General features: G+C 47.9%; 1 protein-coding gene across 3 annotated transcripts in view; it reads left to right on the top strand.

The window, feature by feature from the left end:
* AXDND1 (axonemal dynein light chain domain containing 1) overlaps nt 1-18,927 on the top strand; it is an 871,721-nt gene extending 852,794 nt beyond the window's left edge. For all 3 annotated transcript variants that reach the window (XM_069641478.1, XM_069641476.1, XM_069641477.1), the window contains 2 exons: nt 8,153-8,298; nt 18,804-18,927. In XM_069641478.1, the coding sequence (XP_069497579.1) occupies nt 8,153-8,298; nt 18,804-18,910 (253 nt within the window). In that variant the 3' untranslated portion in view covers nt 18,911-18,927. The remainder of the gene's footprint in view (nt 1-8,152; nt 8,299-18,803) is intronic.
* Nucleotides 18,928-22,868: the final 3,941 nt, after the last annotated feature.

Here is a 22,868-nt window from a genome sequence, read left to right as displayed (position 1 = left end):
GTTTCTCCAGCATGGGGTCTGGCATGGATTCACATGCTCATGAATATTCCCCATCGTCAGGCTGGGAATCCTCGGTAAAGAAAAAACTCAGTATCAGTTTCGTTTCTGATCTGTCTTTCTTAGTAGTAACCAATCACTGATCTCTGGGTCATACTGCCCCCAGCCAATGACTTCCCTCTCCGTAAGCCCCGCCTCTGGCAGCCATCCTCAGATTTTTACTGCACGCTCAAGTGTTGGGAGTCCTCGTGCTTTAGCTCTCGAGTTTTTGCTGCGTTTTCACGCTTTTTCAGGAGATTTTCTCATTTTTTCAGTTTAATCGAGCCTCAAGCTGTACCGTTTCTACTTTCGATAACGGGGACCCGTTTCGGAATTCTTCTACGCCCCTCAAGGGTGAAGTTTTCGTCGAGTTCACGCTTCTTGGAGGATTCCGGAAGATCTGCGGCCTACCTCAACGGACATGGCCCAGGACAAGGGAAGCTCGACGCCCGGATCCAAGCTGTTCAGGTGCTGCCCTGGATGTGGATTACAAAACGTTTTCAAGGAGGATGAGCATTTGCGATGTCTCTACTGCCTTCATGAGGACAAGACGCATGTGGAGAAGGACTGTTCGTTCTGCAAGAACCTTTTGGAACGGACCAAACAAGATCATCGTTCCCGCCTCGCCGCCTGGCTGGAGAAGGGCACAGCAGGTGAGAAGGCGAAGAAAAAGTCTGAGCAGGCTTCTAAGTCCTGTGAGGGCGCCCCGGCGACGGGGGCCCAACAGAAGGCTCAACCACGAGCCAGCGCTCTGGTTCGGGGAAGAGGAAGTCCGAGAACCCGGGTAAGCTGCTGGAGCGGCCCCGGTCGATCTCGAAGGGGGAGCGAGGCGCTGACCCCCCCCAAGGCGAAGGCCCAGGACGCACCTAAGGTGATGAGGGCTTTGATCCAGCCGGCAAAGGCCTCTATCGAAGTGGTCGCTGCGACCCTGGTGAAGCCGGCTGAGACTACGCCAGTGGAAACGGCCTCTGGGCCCAGAGTATCCCTGCCACCGCAGAGGGAATCCTCTTTCCAGCCCATCGTTAAGACCCCCGTGAAGTCCCCGGCGGAAAAAGAGGGGGGGGGGGCGGTGGCCATTACAGACTCGGAATCAGCCTCTGAGGAGGAGCTGGTGGAAACCGAGAAGGGCCTCAGGGAGAGGTTCATAGGCCTCAACGAGAGGTTTGAGAAGGTTCGATCCCAGGGGACGGTCCCCGCTGACGTGATCGAAGATGGCGACGATGACGACGAAGAGGGCCCAGGGGAGCGGCCATCCCGTCCGTCGCAGCCATTGGCCGAGCCCCAGGATAGCTCGGCGGCCATTTTGTTGGCAGTCCAATCCTTACATACCGAGATAAGGACGAGATTACTGCGGACCCCGACGGAGGAGCCAAAACCAGGCCCGTCGGGAAACCCTCCGAACAAACGGAGGAGAGTCCACCCCTCTCCGCCTTTCGTGCCCGCGAGGCCTGTGGACCCCTCATCCCACTCGCCGGACCCTAAAGAGGATACGGCGACAGATACAGCGACGGGGATGGATGACGACGGCGGCGATGACACAGCGGACATCCTGTCATCGCCCACCCCTCGGGCTTCTCCAGCCGACGAAATTGGCTCCTTTCACGCCATGATAATCAGGGCATCCGAGCTCTTCCAGCTCTGCCTTGAAGAACAAAAAAAGGAAGGGTTTCTTTACCAACGACGAGAGGCCAAGAGGAAGACAGTCCTTGCGGTGCCTTTGCTCGACGACATCTGGGACGAGGGGCTTGCTGTCCTCAAGAACCCTTCCACAGCACCCGAAGTACTGAGTCCCCGATGCCGCCCCCTTGTGCCTCAGGGCCCAGCCCATGCCGGACTCTGTCGTCTCGGCAGCGGCTAAGAAGAAAGCAGCGGGTGCGGCGGCTTCAACTTCCACTTCCCCGCCAGACAGCGAGGGCAAGAATTTGGACTCCATGGGACGACGAGTTATCTCGTCGGCGGCGATGATGATTAAGGCGGCCAATGCCTTAGCGATCGTAGCCCGCTACAACAGGGAGCTCTAGTTCAAGATAGCTCCCCTGCTAGACTTCCTACCTGACGACAAGAGGGCGGAGGCCCTACAAATTCTACAGGTAGGCGAGGTGGCGTCGGATCAGGCCATAACGGTGGCAACGGACATTGCCGATACCAGATTTTGCCAACTGGGCAACGGAGTTTGCCTCCGATGACGAGGATGGCTCAAGGCGACAGACTTTCGCCAGGACGTCCAGACCAGAGTGTTGGATATGCCGTTCGACGGCAACAACCTCTTTGGTAAGGCGGTGGATGAGTCCCTACAGGCCATCAAGACCGACTCGGTGAAGGCCCGGGCCTTAGGGGTACTTCAACAACGACGGCCCTTTCGGAGCTCCAGAGGCAGACAGGGTGCCTCCAAAGGATCCAGATGTGGCTCTTCCACATACCGCCAAGCGGCCCGCTCCTCTTCCCAGGAAGCCTACCGAGGTCGCGCCAAGCAAGGGGGATCCCGCCGTCGTCGCCAAGGAGGCCAAGGCGGCAAGGCCGCTTCCAAGCAAGACTGACCCGGCCGTGTCGGTGGGCCCCCACCGAAGCACCCCAGTGGGAGGCCGGCTGACGAAGTACGTCACCGTGTGGGAGTCCATCTCCAACGACCGTTGGTTGCTGGACACCCAGGCCAACGGGCACTCGCTGGAATTCCAAAAGAAGTGCCCTTGCATTCCTCCCGTGGCCAGGAAGGAGAATCACGTCCCTCAACTGCTGTTGGAGGTAAGGGCGATGCTCAAGAAAGGTGCCATCGAGCTCGTCCCCAGGAGGCTCCGGGGCTCCGGAGTGTACTCAAGGTACTTCCTCGTCGGAAAGAAGACAGGAGGTTGGCGCCCCATCCTGGACCTGTGTCGGTTAAACAAATACATCAAGGCGCAGAAATTCAGGATGGTCACCCTCCAGCACGTTGGACCTGGAGGACGCTTACTTCCACATCCCCATTCTAAAAGGGCACAGGAAGTTTCTCAAGTTCGTGGTTCAGGGACGCCACTACCAATTCAGAGCCCTACCGTTCGGATTAAAGTCAGCACCCAGGATATTCACCAAGTGCCTGGCACCACTGGCGGCGCGACTGCGCCTGCAGGAGATCCACGTCTCCCCCTACCTGGAAGACTGGCTAATCCGGGCAAGGACAAGAGAACTCGCCGTCGAGCACACAGCGAGGACCGTCCGGCTGCTCATGGAACTGGGGTTCGCCATCAACTACCCCAAATCCCACCTGGTTCCGTCTCAAGTAGCACTGTTTCTGGGAGCGAAGCTCGATACAGAGGGGCAATTGGCCTCCCCTTCGGAGGAGAGGACGAAGACCATCCTGGGCAAGGTGCGGCGCCTGCTAGTCATGGACGTGGCCAGGGTGAGGTCCATCAAGTCCCTCCTCGGGATGATGTCCTCATGCATCTATCTTGTGCCCCTTTGCAGACTTCGGATGCATCCGCTACAGGAGTTCCTCGACGCCCGCTGGTTTCAGGCGAGGAGCTGCTTCGAGGACAGGATCCCTCTCGACAAGGAGTTCCGTCGGGCGATCCTATGGTGGGGTACCCGTGCTCACCTCACTACAGGCACAGACTTTCAGACCCCGGCGTTTCAGGAGACGGTGATGACGGACGCCTCTCTGGAGGGTTGGGGGGCCCACCCTGGAGACCTCCACGCAAGAGGCCTTTGGCTCCCGGAGGAGAGGTCTCTCCACATCAACATTCTGGAGCTCCGAGCAGTGTACTGGGCGCTCAAGTCGTTCCTTCCGTCCCTCTCTTCACCGACAACACCACCACGATGTTCTACAAACGGAAGCAGGGGGGCACCAGATCCCCAGTCCTATCCAAGGAGGCCCTTGATGATTAAGGCGGCCAATGCCTTAGCGATCGTAGCCCTCTACAACAGGGAGCTCTAGTTCAAGATAGCTCCCCTGCTAGACTTCCTACCTGACGACAAGAGGGGGGAGGCCCTACAAATTCTACAGGTAGGCGAGGTGGCGTCGGATCAGGCCATAACGGTGGCAACGGACATTGCCGATACCGGATTTTGCCAACTGGGCAACGGAGTTTGCCTCCGACGACGAGGATGGCTCAAGGCGACAGACTTTCGCCAGGACGTCCAGACCAGAGTGTTGGATATGCCGTTCGACGGCAACAACCTCTTTGGTAAGGCGGTGGATGAGTCCCTACAGGCCATCAAGACCGACTCGGTGAAGGCCCGGGCCTTAGGGGTACTTCAACAACGACGGCCCTTTCGGAGCTCCAGAGGCAGACAGGGTGCCTCCAAAGGATCCAGATGTGGCTCTTCCACATACCGCCAAGCGGCCCGCTCCTCTTCCCAGGAAGCCTACCGAGGTCGCGCCAAGCAAGGGGGATCCCGCCGTCATCGCCAAGGAGGCCAAGGCGGCAAGGCCGCCTCCAAGCAAGACTGACCCGGCCGTGTCGGTGGGCCCCCACCGAAGCACCCCAGTGGGAGGCCGGCTGACGAAGTACGTCACCGTGTGGGAGTCCATCTCCAACGACCGTTGGTTGCTGGACACCCAGGCCAACGGGCACTCGCTGGAATTCCAAAAGAAGTGCCCTTGCATTCCTCCCGTGGCCAGGAAGGAGAATCACGTCCCTCAACTGCTGTTGGAGGTAAGGGCGATGCTCAAGAAAGGTGCCATCGAGCTCGTCCCCAGGAGGCTCCGGGGCTCCGGAGTGTACTCAAGGTACTTCCTCGTCGGAAAGAAGACAGGCGGTTGGCGCCCCATCCTGGACCTGTGTCGGTTAAACAAATACATCAAGGCGCAGAAATTCAGGATGGTCACCCTCCACCACGTTGGACCTGGAGGACGCTTACTTCCACATCCCCATTCTAAAAGGGCACAGGAAGTTTCTCAAGTTCGTGGTTCAGGGACGCCACTACCAATTCAGAGCCCTACCGTTCGGATTAAAGTCAGCACCCAGGATATTCACCAAGTGCCTGGCACCACTGGCGGCGCGACTGCGCCTGCAGGGGATCCACCTCTCCCCCTACCTGGAAGACTGGCTAATCCGGGCAAGGACAAGAGAACTCGCCGTCGAGCACACAGCGAGGACCGTCCAGGTGCTCATGGAACTGGGGTTCGCCATCAACTACCCCAAATCCCACCTGGTTCCGTCTCAAGTAGCACTGTTTCTGGGAGCGAAGCTCGATACAAAGGGGCAATTGGCCTCCCCTTCGGAGGAGAGGACGAAGACCATCCTGGGCAAGGTGCGGCGCCTGCTAGTCATGGACGTGGCCAGGGTGAGGTCCATCAAGTCCCTCCTCGGGATGATGTCCTCATGCATCTATCTTGTGCCCCTTTGAAGACTTCGGATGCGTCCACTACAGGAGTTCCTCGACGCCCGCTGGTTTCAGGCGAGGGGCTGCTTCGAGGACAGGATCCCTCTCGACAAGGAGTTCCGTCGGGCGATCCTATGGTGGGGTACCCGTGCTCACCTCACTACAGGCACAGACTTTCAGACCCCGGCGTTTCAGGAGACGGTGACGACGGACGCCTCTCTGGAGGGTTGGGGGGCCCACACCGGAGACCTCCACGCAAGAGGCCTTTGGCTCCCGGAGGAGAGGTCTCTCCACATCAACATTCTGGAGCTCTGAGCAGTGTACTGGGCGCTCAAGTCGTTCCTTCCGTCCCTCAAGGACAAAGTGGTGAGGATCTTCACCGACAACACCACCACGATGTTCTACAAACGGAAGCAGGGGGGCACCAGATCCCCAGTCCTATCCAAGGAGGCCCAGGATCTGTGGCACTGGGCCGTCGCCCAGGGGATGTTTCTGGCTCCCTTCCACTTGCAGGAATAAAAAACACCATCGCTGACTCACTCAGCAGGGAGCTGCGCTCGTGCCACAAGTGGGAACTACGTCAGGACCAGGTGGACCGGCTCTTTCAACGATGGGGCAAACCCCGGATCGACCTTTTCGCGACGGCGATGAACTCCAAGTGCCAGAGGTTCGCCAGCAGGTTCCCGCAACCGAGGAGCATGGGCGATGCTTTCTCATTCCCCTGGGACGGCCTGTTTCTATACGCGTTCCCTCCGTTGCCGTTGCTGCTCCGCCTCATCAACCAACTCAAGAAGTCCATGTGCAGAATGATCCTCGTCGCACCGGCGTGGCCGAGGCAGATCTGGTTCCCGGACCTTCTGGACTTGTCAACGTCCCCACCAGTCAAGCTGCCGGCGGACGCGGATCTTCTCTCCAGAGAAGGAGGTGCCATTCTCCACCACATTCCACAGTCGCTGAACTTGCAGGCCTAGCTCCTGCAGCAATAGAGTTTGGAGGGTACGATATCTCGGCTGACTGCAGAGAGGTTCTTGCAAAAGCTAGGGCGTCCTCAACTCTTAAGTGTTACGGTCATAAGTGGAAGAGGTTCTCTGTCTGGTGCCGTGCACAGAAGATTAACCCTCTGCGGATTACGGCCCCTCAAGTACTGCCGTACCTACTGTCGCTGGCCAAAGCTGGACTGGCTCACGCTTCCATCAAAATACATCTGGCTGCCATCTCCCGATATACCAGGACTACGGGACGGGCGTCCTTGTGGTCTCATCGCCTGGCGAAGGAATTTATGAAGGGACTATTCCGATCGTTGCCGCAGGTGAAGGCTCCTGCTCCGGCGTGGGAGATTAATGTGGTGCTGACCAGGCTCATGGGGGCCCCATTCGAGCCTACGCATTCGGCGCCTTTGAAGTTCCTGTCGTGGAAGACAGCTTTCCTTGTGGCCATCACCTCCGCACGACAAGTGGGAGAGATCCAGGCCCTATCTTGCAAGCCTCCATACTTGACTTTTCATGACACGAGGGTGGTGCTGAGGACGTACCCCTCCTTCATGCCCAAGGTGCCGTCGGACTTCCACCTCAACGAGCCCTTGGTGTTACCAGTTTTCTTCCTGTCGCCTTCGACGCTGGCCGAGAGGACTTTGCACTCGCTGGATGTAGCTAGAGCGCTGAAGTTCTACGTGGACCGCACGAAGAGTTTTCGGAAGACGTCACACCTTTTTGTGAACTTTGGGTCTGTGAATCAAGGGACGGCTCTCTCGAAGACTTACATTTCCAGATGGCTCTCCGGGTGCATCATGCACTGTCACCGGTTGGCAAACCGACTGCTGCCCGGCCGTCCGAGAGCCCAGTCGACCAGAGCGATCGCTGCTACCACGGCGTTCCTGTCTGGTGTACCCCTGCTGGACATCTGCAGGGCTGCTACGTGGAGGTTGATGCACACCTTCACAAGATTCTACTGCGTCGATTGGGACTCCAGGGAGGAGTCCAGGGTCGGCCAAGCAGTGCTGCGCAACCTGTTCGCCTAAGGTGAGCCTGGTGAGGAGGTAAGAATTGCTTAATGTTGAGTTTTGGATGTAATGCTTAATGTTGAGCCTTTGCCACCTCCTGTGGTTGTGCATGTGTATATTGCTATGTATTCTTTTATTCATGAGCATGTCAATCCATGCCAGACCCCATGCTGGAGAGGGAACAAGTTACTTACCTGTAACTGTTGTTCTCCAGCATGGGTCTGGCATGGATTCACATGCAAACCCTCCCACCTACCCCTCTGCGGCTCTTCACTTGTTCATACTGCCACTTTGCGTGCTACCAAATCTGAGGATGGCTGCCAGAGGCGGAGCTTAGGGAGAGGGCAGTCATTGGCTGGGGGCAGTATGACCCAGAGATCAGTGATTGGTTACTACTAAGAAAGACAGATCAGAAACGAAACTGATACTGATTTTTTTCTTTACCGAGGATTCCCAGCCTGACGACGCAGAATATTCATGAGCATGTGAATCCATGCCAGACCCAAGCTGGAGAACAACAGTTACAGGTAAGTAACTTGTTCCTAACCTACTCCTCTATCTTCTTACCTTTCAGCGTCTCTCTTATCCTGATGTTTCAGGTCTTACCTAATTCCTCTCTTTTTATACAATCCCTTCTCACCCTTGCCTCTGTCTTTGTGCGTCAGTCTTCTCATCTTACCCCATGAATCTTTTTCTTATCACAGACCAATCTTACAGCTGGTGCTTTTTTCTTAGATCATATCTCTTTTCATCTTCTGGCTCAACATGGCTCCTTTAACCCCATTAGCTTCTGATTACACTTGCTGTTCTCGATTACAGACAGACAGAGCTACGTGCACAGAAAGCCGAGGAGGCAGCAGAACATCTGGATGAACAACTGAGAAACGCTTTGGAGAGAGTCCAGGAACTGGAGCGACAAACACCAGCAGAGAGCAAAACTGTGCTCCCCAAGATGGTACCTGAAGGTGAGCATTTCATCATCAACATTTGTGAGTTAATAAAGAGTAGCACATATCCCAAAAAGGGATCAGGATACATAGCTTAACAAATCAGAACCATTCTAGATCTCACCATCTCTCCTAGGTCAATCTTCCTTCTCAAACATCTGACAAAAATACAGGCTGATGTAAGATGTGGGGCGAGGTCAAGCACAACACAGCACTGTAAGAATTTGCTGACACAGAGCTTAGCCTGTTGAGGAATAAGTGGTCTGCACTGTGCAGTTTTTCACTAGAAGACACTTTAATGGATCAGAGTCAATGAAAGGATTCAAAAGCAGAGTTGATATTGTAGGGTGAAGTGGTGAAGTATAATATACAGAGGATTATATTCTTTTATTTTTTTATTGGTTTAAAAAAGAAAAATCCTTTCACAAAACATTTTTTGTTACAAACTTCCTCCATCATTCTTCATATTTCACATATGATAGTGTACGTCAGATTTTTCCACATTTCAAAAATGAAAGTAGAGCAGAAACATAATTCACATTTGGATATACTCCTAAGTAGTTTCTCTTCATTGCTCACTTCCTATCATTAAGTGTAAAAGTAAAACAGAAGCACAATCCTCACTTTTTGAATATTGTCCTAGGTAATTTCCCTTCATGACTCACTTCCCTTCGTTACTCACTAAATATTTCCGTAATCAACCTAGCTAATGCAAAAATCAGTGCTGGCTTTTCTCCCAAACGGATCATATGTCACAGTTCATCTATCTTCAAGGAGTTTGCTTCCTTGATCAACATCCCCATGTTCAGGATCTCTGGTTCTTTAGACCCACACAGTGCACTCAAATGTTTTATGGTTTCAGCAGGATACTTTAGACCACAGAATCGACATGCTGTGCCTGCATCATCTATTTGCTTTCTCCCTCTTAAGATCTTCTTAGTAGAAAATAGAATTAGGCACATTCTCATAAATTGCTCCCTTTACCTTCTACATGGGATTTTGATCAGATATTTCGGTAGTGATCTTAAGGCTCTACTTTCACCATTTTACGCTCTCATTAATGTGTATTAATTTCTTTTTGTCTGGGTCATTATCCAATCATCATAATAAACATTCAGCTTTACTCGACCCGGGTTCGCAACTAGCTCTTGCATAGTTGCATTCAGTTCGGCCAAGCATAAAGCACATTTATCTTTTCAGTAGTCAAACGGCCATGCTCTGCTTTTATCTTGAACAGTCCCCAAAATGTTTAGAGGGTGAGCAGAATCTGCTATAAGGGTCTTACGGAATAGGCTTGATGACTTCCATAGACTCACTGCATAAATGGAGTAAAGATCCAGTTTCTAAATGATTTAGAGGAAAGAGCAACCCCCTCAGTAGTCTCAATACCTTCTTCCAAAATAACCCTTCAAGGGTGTCCCATGTTTGCAAGAGGAAATTTAGAGCTGCCTCAGCCCTGTATGTTAGAATGGGGATAACCTTCATATTATAGAAGGTCATGACAGGGATCATTGAACATTCTCTGTATCTACCATGGAGAACTGAACCTTGGCAGGTCACATTTTTAGCTTTTGATCGTAGGCTCTGGGCCCAAGGGGATTAGATTATGCTCTGGTTTAGGCACATTCCTAGGTAGATGATACTTTCAGTTTTCTCCAGGAATTCTTTCCCCACCTGCCATGTAAAGTTGGATCTGTTGGCCTGTATCCGACTACCTCGGTCGATGATCATTACCCTTGATTTTTTAGGGTTTACACAGAGGGCATTTTTCTCCATATAGGTTTCCAGGTTTGCCAATCTTCTTTGTAAACCTATAGGAGTTTTCTCCAGCAGGATAATATCCTCTGCATATATTACCCAAGGTATAGGGGATGCATTTATTCTGGGGGGTGGGGGGGGAAATGGCTCTCACCCTAGCTTGGTGTTCTGAGGGGTCAGATGTATACATATTGAATAAGATTGGTGCCAGGGGGGCAGACTTGTTTGAGTCCATGATACATCATAATGTCTTCAGTCAGTCCCCCTTGCATGTTCATACACACTTGCCTGGAGGTACCTGAGTAGACTTCCATGATAGATTCCAACAAATCTCTCGTGCAACCAAACAACCTTAATTTTTCCCACAATTTTCCCATATCAATCCCTCAAATGCCTTCTCCAAGACAACGAAAGCTATGTAGATTTTGTTTTTTCCCTCATTTGCTGCAGTTTCAGAAGGTTCATCAGAAACAGATTTACAAAGGTGTCCATTTCGTCAGGTGCCCCAATATCAATGATGCAAACAGCTTCCTCAAAATGTCAAGGAGGGCGATATGGCGGTAATTCTTTGGATTTGTCCTATTGCCCTTCTTGAAAATCCGCACAATTATTGCCTTCTTTCATGAAGGGGGCACTGTTTTCCCCTTCATTATCAACTGGAAAAGCTTATATGTGAAATCTGCACACTGTTCTGGGTTTTGTCTCAGGATATTGTTGGTGAGGCTGTCTGGGCCCGTGGCTCTGGAGGTGCTCAACTTGTAAATTAGACATAGGCTGTCATTCCTTTCCAATTTCCATTACCACAGGCCATCTCCTTTAGGGCTCATATTATTTTCCCCTGTGACATCTACACCAAAAAGGAATTGGAAGTGCTCGACCCAGATTTCTTCAGACACCCCCACCAACTGCACTGCATCCTGAGTTACACCCTGAGCATTGATTAATTCCCATGTCAATCGGGAATATTTCCTGCTTAAAATTTTCAGCATTAGTTCTGATTGAAACTGATATCTTTGATGTTTGAATGATAATTGCCAATTTTTGTACTGTTGTTTCCTTTGTTTTACTTTCAGTTCTCTAATTACCTCTGGCAGTTTTCTCAGTCCTCTAATATCTCGTTTAAATTGTACCATGACCCACTTTTCTTACCACAAATTGAGCTAGTAAAGGTGTGTATTCCAATTTGCTTTCGCAATCGGAATATCCTTCACGCCATTGTTTTCTTGACTTTATAACTTCTTCTGTGGTAATTGCCAGTCTGTTACTGCTTTCCGATACAGACACTTTAATGGTACTTGCCTTAATTTCTACCACTGGGTCTCTTTTCCAACATAGTGTTAATAGGGAGTGGTCGCTAGACCTCATTCTAGTGATGGCCAGGGAGTTCACTTCCTGCTGGACATTTCAGGCAACGAAAAAGTAGGATGTTCTTAGCTTTACCATCATGCCACTTGCAGGTAGGATGAATATTGCCCCTTGTTTGTCCATTCAGCAAGTGGATATCCATGGCATCCATTTCCATCAAGGATCTTCTCTCCCTATCACATGAGTCATAACCATGGCTTTCTTTTTTTTTTTTTAATCAAATGGCCTAGAGTCATTTCCACAACATCTTATATTCAGATCTCCACATAGTATAACATAGACAGGGTTTCCTGCAGCTCTTGTCACATCAATCAGATCATTAATACAAGATACAAAGTCTATGTCTTTCACTTTTGCAGGGTTCCAGTACAGATTTAGTAGTTGTACCAACTTTTTCTGCCACCTGCTAGGTTCCCTAATTGCTAACATTAACATTTGTACCCAGGCATTTGGGTTGTGTTGTTCAAAACACAAATATTTTTGCCCCTTTTGATTAGTGTCAGCAGGCCTGAGTGGGGTCTACCCTTGGGACCCTTTATAGCCGGATTTAGAAAACCTATGTAACCATCACACAAGGGTGGTTCTCTCAGCCAACATTCTTGGAAGCACAAGATTTCTTGGGCCTTTAGATCCAACTCATTGTTTGTAAACAGATGGAGGAAGCCCCTGGTGTTCCAGCATCCCAATTGCACAACCTCCACAGTCCTTAAAGTCTTGCATTATGCGTTATTTTCATTTGAGAGGGCTCCATGTAACCAGACCCAATCCAATACAGGCTCCTTTTCCGGTGGGGGTCATATCTGTTGGCTTATTCTTCAGGGCTCCTTCTTCGAAGTTGTGAAGGTGACAGTCCTTAGCTTTCATGTTACCTGTTATTTCTATGCCATCAGTTTGGAATTGAGTTGTGCTATGTAGGTGATTCAGTAGATTGATTTCCTCCACCTTTCTTGTTAATGTTCTTTTTTTGCATGGGGATGGTTTTCCCATGTCCTTGCCACTCTACACCCCTGCATGGATTGGTCGATTTCCTTTAGGTCAAACCCAAGGGCTTGAGCATTTCTGCTGCTTCGCATAGAATATTTGTAATCAGTTTCGTTCTAGGATACAGGAGGATCCTATCCATTCATGTTTCCTTAACTAATTTCACCATTAGAATATCGGGATATGGTGAAGTAATGTCATGACATTTTTTCTATTTAAAATTAAGATCTCCTTGGAATGAATCACACATTCTAATGATAGAATCAGGTCATTGTTAAATTGGGATGATATTTGTGGTTCCAACTTTGGAGACTTGTTTGTTTTCCTCAGCCCTTTGTTTGACTTGCGCAGTTCCATTCCCCTGTAGGTTTCGTCAACCAATTTTCTTTTTTTGTCCATGGTTATGAATTCTACACCCCTTTAGTTATTTGATTTGATTTCCACCTGTAGACTGTCATTGGCCGGGGAGCCCAATTTGGTGCTTTGTATTCCACCAATGTCCGGTTGGGCTTCCGGTTCTTCATCAATTGTTCCTACTGAATACACTGAGTATTCCAGGATCGATTCTTCGGGGGGGGGGGGCATCAGTTTCAGAAATTCAGATGCTACAACCTCTCTCGTTCTCTGGTATCTGCCTTTACACCTCCTCTTCTATTCCCTTAGAAGAATGTGTCTTCTTATCCTCCTGTAAACGCACCAGATAAACTTTTTGGAGTGGTGGTGGAGATTTCAGGTTTCTAAGGAAGTTTTCGGCTGCGTTGGATTTCTGACCTCTTTGCACATGATTTTAGGTTTTTTCCCAGTATCCTGCATTTTTTTCCCACTGTTAGTTTTTGCTCCTCTTTCAAAGATCACAAACTGTTCACTTTTAGGTACCATCGTCTGATGTTTTGCTGCTCAGGTCATTTCTGCATTAGAATCATGGATTATTCGCCTGTCCCTACCATCTAGTTCCAATGTCTCAACAGGGCAGCTCTCCCATTCTTCAGCCACCCTTTTGGGCTAACTGCTAGTTGCCTGTACACATTCTTCAATGATTTCTGGTTCTGTACTTTTTTCTAATAAATTGTACTGGGCTACTTGCCCCTTATTTTGAAGGTTCATTTCCCAGTGTATTTGCTGCAGGTTTCTCATGGGCGATGCAGCAAAGTGTTGGACACCATATGTATGTAGTTCCTTCTCCATCCGTAGAGTCTTAAGGCACTGTTTAGGTGTCATGCCTAAGGTGTCTATTTGACAGTTCTTAGTGGATGGTGTTGATTCAAACAGGACTCTTAGCCATTTTTGCGATTTCAGCATGGATTCCATAAGTGCCGTTTTGTCAGTCAACTCCCACCCCCCCCTTGCCAGGTCACATAGTCGATTTTTCCATTGTAGAGATTGTTCGGCTTCTCTTTCCAGACGTGCCTGCACCGCTGAGGTGAAACACTCCAAAAAAGTAATTTTTGAGTCTACCATTGTTTGATTGGATTTGATTTATTGATTTATAGAGCGCTTTACACCAAGGCGCTGTACAGTGGAACAACATAATACATAACAACATCAACAAAATAACAGTGGATGCAAAATTACATCATGAATCATTCGACAACACAGTGAAAAGAGCAATTAACTGAAGGGGAGAGGGGGAATAGAGGAGTGGGATTAGGTGGGGGGAGGGGTGGTGAAGAGTTGGAAGAGGGAAATGGAAGGGAGAGAGAGGAGGGGTAGGAGAGGGGAGAGAGAAAAACAGGGGAAGAATGAGGTGGAGGGGAAGCAGAGAGGGCAGAGGGGGAGGTTTCAAGGAGGAGAATGGAGGAAGAGGGATTTAAGGGAAGTGCGGAATGGGGAGAAGGTCGTGGTGGAGCGGATTGTGAGAGGGAGTGAGTTCCAGTGCAGACGTGCTAGGAGTTGGAAGGAGCGGAAACGGGAGGATGCACAGGGGGATGGAGGTACAGTGAGAAGGAAATGGTCTGTGGAACGAAGGGAATGGGTGGGGGAGTAGAAAGAGAGAAGGGAGGAGAGATAAGGAGGAGCAAGACCATTGAGTGATTTGAAGACAAGGCAGAGAAAGTAAAATTTTAGCTGTGAGTGAAATGGTAGCCAGCCAAGGTAAGAGAGCGAAGTAGAGATGGAGTCACGGGAGGTAAGGAGACAAAGGGTACGGACAGCAGAGTGGTAGATGGATTTAAGGGGGGCAAGATGAGATGTGGGTAGTCCAAAGAGTAGAGAAGAGCAATAGAAGAGGTGGGAAAAGATGAGAGAGGAGATTAGGAGTTTGGTAGCGTGGAAAGTGAGGTAGGGACGGATTTTGCAAATATTGTAGAGGTGGTATCGGCAAGTGAAAGAGGTGAGAGAAATGTGTTGGGAGAAGGAGAGAGAGGAGTCAAAGAGAAAGCCTAAATTACGAGCTTGGGGAGAGATAGGGAGATTGCAGGGAGGAAAGTGAATGAAAGGGGGAGGAGAGGGAGGGAGAAGAGAGTTGGAGGGAAAGAAAAGGACTTCGGTTTTATCGGTGTTAAGAGAGAGAAAGTGGGAGGACATCCAGTTCTTAATGGCAGTAAGGCAGGAAGAGAGTTTTAGGTGAAGGTCAGTTGAGAAGGAGGAGAAAGAGAGAAAGAGTTGATTGTCTTCGGCATAGAAATGGTGGGAGATGCCAAACGAGGAGATAACAGGGCAATGAGGGAGGTGTAAAGAGAGAAGAGGAAAGGACCAAGTACAGAACCTTGGGGAACACTGTAATCAAGAGGAAAGGAAGGAGAGGTCCGGCCACCCCAAGATACAGCAAAGGAATGGGAAGAGAGATAAGAGGATAGCCATTTGAGAACAGGGCCTTTAAACCCGAAGGAGGAAAGAGTGTGGAGAAGGAGAGGATGATCGACAGTGTTAAAGGCTGTGGAGAGATCAAGGAGAATAAGGATAGAGGATTGCTTGGCATGGCGAGCAGAGAGGAGGGAGTTAAGGATAGAGGTGAGAGCAGTTTCTGCGGGATGTTTGGGACGGAAGCCAGATTAGAAGGGAGGAAGGAGAGAGGAAGTAGTGACAAAGGATGAGAGCTGAGAGTAGGCAAGGTGCTCAAGAAGCTTAGAGAGGAATGGTAGAAGAGAGATAGGTCTTAAGTTGGAAGTGAGAAGTGGATCAGCAGAGGGTTTCTTACAGTAGCATGCTTGAAAGCAGAGGGAAAGGCTAATGAGGAGAGGCAGATGTTGAAGAAAGAGGTTAGTAGTGTAGCCTGATCTTTGAAGTTCCTGTTCATTGTCTCATTAAGTTTAATGAATGGTGCGAGGGAGATGGACAGAGCTGACATTATTGTGCCCTGGAGTTGTGACGCAAGGTTTTTATTTCTCAAGTCCTCTATTGGAGACTTGTTAGGTGAAAATACAGATTCACTTAAAGATGATCTTGAAGAGTTGGGAGTTAACAGGAGAGATACCACTCTTTGTGAGTCAACATCTACTTCTCTGTGAAATGAGGTTGGATAGGTTTTGTTTTTATTTTTGAACACCTCCTCTTGACAGGTTATACTTGAGGACAGGCTCCTTTCGCTCCTGTATATGCGTTCATGTCTCTCTTGGGAAGCTGACCCCTCCTTTTCTGATGGTTTAATTGGTAGTGCCTCTTTTCTGTTCTGTTCATGCTGAGGTTTGGCAGTGGCTGGCTTAGAAGAAAGTGGGCAATAGATCCCTCTTTGTACTTTCTGGTCCAAATTATCTTGAATGGCTGCAATGTCTTTTGACACCTAGAGCACCAACAGGGAAGTGGAGGGTCCACCATTCCCATCCAGTTTAGGTGGACCCCTTATGCTTTCGGCCTCTGGCCACAATTTTTAGAGAGCTGTGAGACCCCATAATTTCTCATCATTTTTTCCGGTTTCCCAAGGTTTTCATCCCCTGTAGCTAATTCTCAAGCTTGTTCAATCGATGTATGTCTACAAAGCTCCTGTTGTAAGCTTTTAAAGTTCATCACGCTGTGTCCAGATGGGGCGGTTAGTGTATGTTTACTTCCTCCTTCGTCCAGCTGTAAAGATTTTTCCGCTCTGGTGAGGATTTCATCCTCATCGAGGAGTATTTCTTGGTCTGTTAGGTCAGCCACCTTTTGTCTTAGTGTCCTTTCACATACAGTAAAATCAACCATCTTGAGTTGTTGTCCTCATTTACTTCTGGTCCCAGGGCCTGTTCTGATTCCGACATCCATCTAGGGGGGATTGCACCCCGTGAGTTTAACTGGCTCCTTGTGCGGGTACCTATCGGATTTCACCCCCTCCTGCCACCCCCAAATGGTTTTGTGTGCTTTTTTTTGTTTTAGTATTGGATTACTAGGACGCTATTCTTGTTTGGGGTTATTCCGTCCGACACCACAGGGCTGCAGGGTACCAGCTCGAGGGCACCGAGCCCACAATTACCAGCTCTTCAGTATGTTAGGTGGATGCCTGCAGTTTCAAATTAGTCTCAATAGAAGGGACCAGCTCAAAGGCAGAAAACCCACAGTCACTGGCCCTTTAATATGTTTAGGAAAGTGCCAGCAATTTCAGTTATACTCCATGGAAGGGACCGGCTCAAAGGCAAGGAGCCCACAGCCACCGGGCCCTTCAGTATGGTTTCAAAATTGCAGGCCGTTCAATATAGTTTTGCAGAAAAGTCCCCACGGCACACCCAAGGATGTGTGGGGGGGTTGACAATTTCTTAGGGGACGGAGACAGGGGACCACAAACATGTTTCCTCCCGTGTGTTTATCCTGCTTACCTTTGGTCTTCCGTCAGTAGACCTTCACAGTTCTTCTTTGGGCGGCCCTGACTCCACTCAGTGCCTCGATAGTAATCTTGCAACGGGGACAATACGTTGTAGGCGTGGGCACTGCAGGACGAAAGGAGGCGGTCCTCTTCACAGCTTCGACAGCCCGCACAGACTGCATCGACTGCTACTCTTCGCTACTCCGTGCCGCTACGTGCGTAGCTTGAGTTCTTAAACAGCAGTCCACAAAAATTCAGCCTCCAAGCAGTAGATTGGAATGACAGACACTGCAGACTCTGCAGCCAGGAAAGAGAAAACAGAGTAACTTCACTGATTGCTACTCTTCTCTACTCTGCGCCGCTCCGCTGGTAGCTTCAGTTCTTAAGCAACAGTCCACAAAAGGTCTGCCTCCAAGCAATAGATAGAGGAGAGATTCCACAGACACCACAGCCAGGAAAGAGAAAACAGAGTAACTGCACCGACTGCTACTCTTTGCTACTTCGCGCCACTCCGTGGGTAGCTTGAGTTCTTAAGCAGCAGTCTTCAAAAGGTCCACCTCCAAGCAATAGATAGGGATGACAGACTCCACAGCCTGGAAAGAGAAAACAGAGTAACTGCACCGACTGCTACTCTACTCTACTCTGCGCCGCTCCGCGCCACGCCGCTCTACGGTTCTTAAGCAGCAGTCCGCAAAAGGTCCACCTCCAGGCAATAGATAAGGATGACAGACTCCACAGACGCCACAGCCAGGAAAGAGAAAACAGAGTGAGTAACTGCACTGGCTGCTACTCTTCGCACTCCTATCTTTTTATAGTCAAAACACGTCTGCAAAATACTTTATGTAAAGTGCATTAGTGAACATATAATAAAGACTAGATTAAATCAGACATAAATGGCAAAAAGCAAAGGAAAAGTGAGAATATATACCTTCCCTGGTGTGGCCTTAAGCTTCCACTAATGTATTGTGCTTGACTTTGGACTCTTCCTGCATTAGGTTGTATTGTTAGCTTACAATTTGCTCTGCATTGACATCTACCTTGGGCTTGAGCCCTAAACTCTGTCCACCGACCAACTGTTTCTTACCTCTGTCTTGATATTCACCTCTGCATGGCATTGACACTAGCCATGTCCTGTCATCATGCAGGACTATTAGATACATTAGGCTCTGCTATGGCCCTGTGCTCTGCCCTGCAACAGGCTCTGCTGTGGCCGTGGAATGGGTCCTGCATAGGGGCTCTGCCATAACATTGTACCCTGGCCTCTATCTGGCACTGTAGTGTCCTGCACCTGGACACTGTCCTACAGCTGGACTCTGTAATAAACCAGGCTCTGCCATTGCCCTTCACTTTGTCCTGGTACTGGGCTGATCAGGATCTATATATTCCAGTTCTCTTTTGAGGGGATGATTCTTGCCGCATCAAGTTTGGAAATTCTTCTTGTGGTTGAAGGGGTTCCTTTTTGTCTTATCAGGGGTCGTATTTTCCTGCTGTGCAATAGACATAGGTTTATTTTATTTTCATTGTTGCAGAGTTGAATTATGTAATTGAGGACATTGCTCATCTCTTGAGGGATTGACTTTATGGTGCCTGAGAATTTTAATGACCACTTGGACATCTTAGGGGGGAAATGGAATTCTAGGCCTCATGTGAACTCAGGATCTCCATTCATATATGTTGAGCGATGACAGAGTTTATTTGTGTTTCTTTGCAGGGAAAACATTGGTGGAAGAGCCAGAAAGAAATGAACCCTTGAATAACCAGCCCCCAACACCACCTCGGCAGAGAAAGCGAATAAAATCTGGAAAAGGAAAGCATTAAATGTTTCAGAAACTTTGCCCATGCAGTTTGTGTGATTTTTGTACCTTCCCTTCTGTCTGAAACTCTACCTCGCTTTGTTCTTACCGATGGGTAAGGTTACCTCATATAGAGTGCTTAATTCCAACAGATTCAACCCATTGGGAGGAGGACAGGGGCAAACCCATTGACGATTTAGCTTGGGATGATATCTGGATGAGAGCAGGTAAATTCTAAATCTGTGCAGCTCAAGGAGAACGGTTTTAAGCTGATGCTTAGATGGTACCTCACTCCGGAATGTTTGAGTAAGATGAATCCAACATTCTCTCCCACTTGATATAGATGCTCTAGTGCCCCAGGAACCTTCTTTCACACGTGTTGGAGGGACCACTTGTCCCGGTGTTCTGTAAGGAATTGTTACCACAAATAAAAAGGATTAGTCGATTGGATCTAGTAGCTGGCGCTCCTGTGGTGTTGCTGGGTGATGAAGACTTGCAGGGGCAATATCGATTGTTGGCTAAATCATCTAAGTTGACAACTTACTTTTTAGTGGCAGCAGGGTTAGTAGCAAAACATTGGAAATCTTCTACCATGCCAGATATAAATGAATGGTGGGAAAAGGGTATGGTTTCTGGCCACAATGTGTACAATTGATGAGGCTCTTAAAGGGGAGATGGCGCAATTCATGGTGGAATGGGTCCCTTTTTTACATTTGTGAGTCAACATGATCATCCTAGAATACACCACAGACTTCATGAGATGACGTCCTTCTCGTTGTTATAATATATATTGCTTTGCATTAGGCGCTATATAAATAACACGTTATCATTATCATCATAATATTGACACTGTATGGGCCTCATTACGAGTTTGGAGGTAGCCATGGTGCTATTAGCGCCATGGCTGCCTCCAAAATCGTGTCCGGGGTCTGTGAATCAGGGATTACCGGGTCATTCCAACCTTGGAGGACAGGCAGCCTTGTCTTACCCCTCTATTCACTTCAACCAGTCTTGAGAGATGTCCCATTGCATCAAGCCGTATTCTCAAATTAGTATCTTTATATATCTCCACTAGAATTGATAATAGTGGTTCTGGCATTCCCCATTTTCTGAGTTTCTCCCAAAGTAGCACTCGTTCTACCTGATCAAATGCTTTGGAAAGGTCTATCCAGGCTCCGTACATTATTTGTTTTTTTCCCCCTCTTTTTTGTTCGTTTAGGATGTTTAGGATCAGGCCATTAATGGATGTTGAATGGCCTTTGCGGAATCCTATTTGATAGCGTGACAAAATATTGGACTCTTCAACCCATTTCATGATGTGATTTAGCAGGAGTTTCATGAAGATTTTACTTTCAATGTCCAACAGCGCTATTGGTCTGTAGTTACTTGCTACTCTCCGATCCCCAGTTTTAAAAAAGGGTACTATGAGAGCCGTTTTCCAGGATGCTGGAAATGTTCGTTGTTTTAGTATTTCCTTAAAAAGAGTGGATAAAAGTTTTGACCACAGCACTGGTTCATTTCTCAATGCCTGGTAGGTCAGGCCATTTAGTCCCGAAGCTTTAGATGTCGATGAGTTGGCTATGATTTCAAGTATATCCTCCTCCTTAAAGTTTAGTTGCCAGTGGATATCTGTTTTGTTTCTGAATTCGCAGTTGATTTTACTCTTGAATGTTTCTGTCAGATATCTCACCCAACTATATTCTGACACTAGATTACATAATGATTGTGTCTGGTCCCCTTCGAATTCGTTCAATATTTCCCAGATGTTCTTACTGTTTCTTTCTCTAAGGGTGCTAAGTATATGCTCGCCATCTGTTTGCATCCGATGGGTTTTGTGCGAGATTGACCATGATTTATAATTTGCTTTTTGGTTTCTTATCTCAGTTTTCATTTTTCCAAATGAGTATCCTGCTCTTTTTATATCTCTTAGAGCTTTTCTATGCTCTCTTTTTTTTCTTTGTGTGAGTTCATCGAAGGCATGAAGGTGTTTCTGTTTGGTTTCTCCCGCTAAATATTTGGGCATTAGAGTTGTCCATAGAAAATTGGTAAATCGTTCTGGGTCACATTGTGTTTTCCAAAAGTGTTCAGGGAGCCCTTTAAGTTTTCCATTTAGTTTGATTCCCCCATCTTTGTATTTTACAACTCTAAGTTTTCCTTTTTTACCTTCTAGCAGCTGAAGTTCTCTTTCAGCCTCCGTTATTATAATATTTTCAAATGACAGCTCCAACCTACTGTGATCACTGCCTAACTCCTGTTTTATTTTTAGAGTAGAGGGCAAAGCATGTAGGGTTTTTGAAACAAAAATATAGTCTATGGCGGAGGATGTATTCCCTCTTCTCCAGGTTGTGTATGGTTCTTGGTTATCCTCTAGTGTGCACATTACCATGTGAAGATCCCATTCTTCCATAAATTCCTGCCACTTTTTCCCCTGACTGATTTTCCCATGAGACATTCGATCTAAGCCTCCTTTTCGAGGATATAGGCAGTTCGAATTAAAGTCTCCTGCCATCACGATTTTACAAGCGGCTAAGGTTGTTTTTAGTAGTTCGAATAGTGCTGCTAGGTTTTCTAAGAAGCAATTTAGTTTCGATGTTGCAGGGTTCCAGTAAATATTTACAAAGACCCAAGTTGTAATGGTTTCTTGTAATTTTACTTCGGCTCTACATGCTTGGATACCCTGGGGATTTTTCCATATTTCTGTAACATTTTTGAAAACTTGATTTTTTAGTGCTATCAATAGGCCTCCCGAGGGACGTCCTAGTGGTTTTTGCGCAGCTGATAGACAGTAAACTGTATATCCTTCAATATTTAGTGGGTTTACCAGCCAGGTTTCTTGCAATAGAACTACATCTCCCTGGCTAAATAGATATGATCATGTTTCTTTGCCTCTAATGACACTAGAGCCCCTTGTATTCCAACTAAAGATATTTACATTGTTCCTTCTAAAGACGCTGTGTGCCTAGGCCCAGTTTCTGTAATACTTCTGTCAGTATTTCTGGGAGGAGCAAAAGAGTGTTGTCTTTTTCTTTGAAATCTTTTTCTGAATTTCCTTTCTTTATGAGAATCGCCTCATTTTGAGGTATTTTTCCTTTGATTGAGTGTACAGGGTTGTGTTGTTTACTCATAACGTCGCTTTCCCTGACATTGCATGAGACCTCTAGCCCGTAGGATTCTAGTTCAACTGAGTTTTGTAGAATGTCATTTTTTGCATTCTTAGAGGAGAAGTTCAACCAAAAATGGATCAGTTGACAGTGGGAATTTCACGCTCTCGATGTCTTTAGATTTGAAGGAGTGAAGATTTGCAGTTTTTTGTATTATGTCTAAAATCACTCCCCGATTCAAGGCTTTGTGGCGTCCATGGTTTGATCGTAGTCTCAACCATACCCTTTGGATTTTATTTTCCAACGTTGTATTTTGGATTGGTTGATCACATGTTACAGAGGAGTGTTGGGACCCTACTTTATTTTCCTCATGATGTGTAAGGATGTCAAGCCTAACAAATTTTCCTTCTCCATTTTGAGTTTTGTCATCATTTAATTCGGGTATGTTTTTTCCCATTGTATTTGTTAAGGCCGATGACTTAGAAGGATTTGACCTAAGATCCTTGATGGCCACTTGCTTCTTTGATAAGAAAATTGGGGCAATTTTCATATTTTCATGTTGATCTATGGCAATAGTTTTGCCACCAGCTTTATTTTTTCCAAGCTGGAGGTTTTTTTTAATGAAGATAGGAGCCCATTTTACTGCTTTTACTGTAGTCTCTTTTTGATGTTGTGCATCTAGGTTATTTTTTGCTGGTAGTTTCTCCAGGTTTAGTTGCTGTTTCCATTCCTTTTCAGCCTCTGTGATTTTCTTTTTTAGGTTGTCCTTTTGCCCTATCTCCTCCTCTGTTTGCAAACCAATACTTGCTTTTGTTATTAAGGCTATGTCATCCAATTGTTTTTCTTCAATCGTTTTGGTTTTTGCAGAAACTTCCGTCCTAC

The sequence above is a fragment of the Ambystoma mexicanum genome, chromosome 1q (genome assembly GCF_040938575.1).
Source record: "Ambystoma mexicanum isolate Mex_15411 chromosome 1q, UKY_AmexF1_1, whole genome shotgun sequence".
Taxonomy (NCBI): domain Eukaryota; kingdom Metazoa; phylum Chordata; class Amphibia; order Caudata; family Ambystomatidae; genus Ambystoma; species Ambystoma mexicanum.
This window is presented reverse-complemented; position numbering and strand designations above follow the sequence as displayed.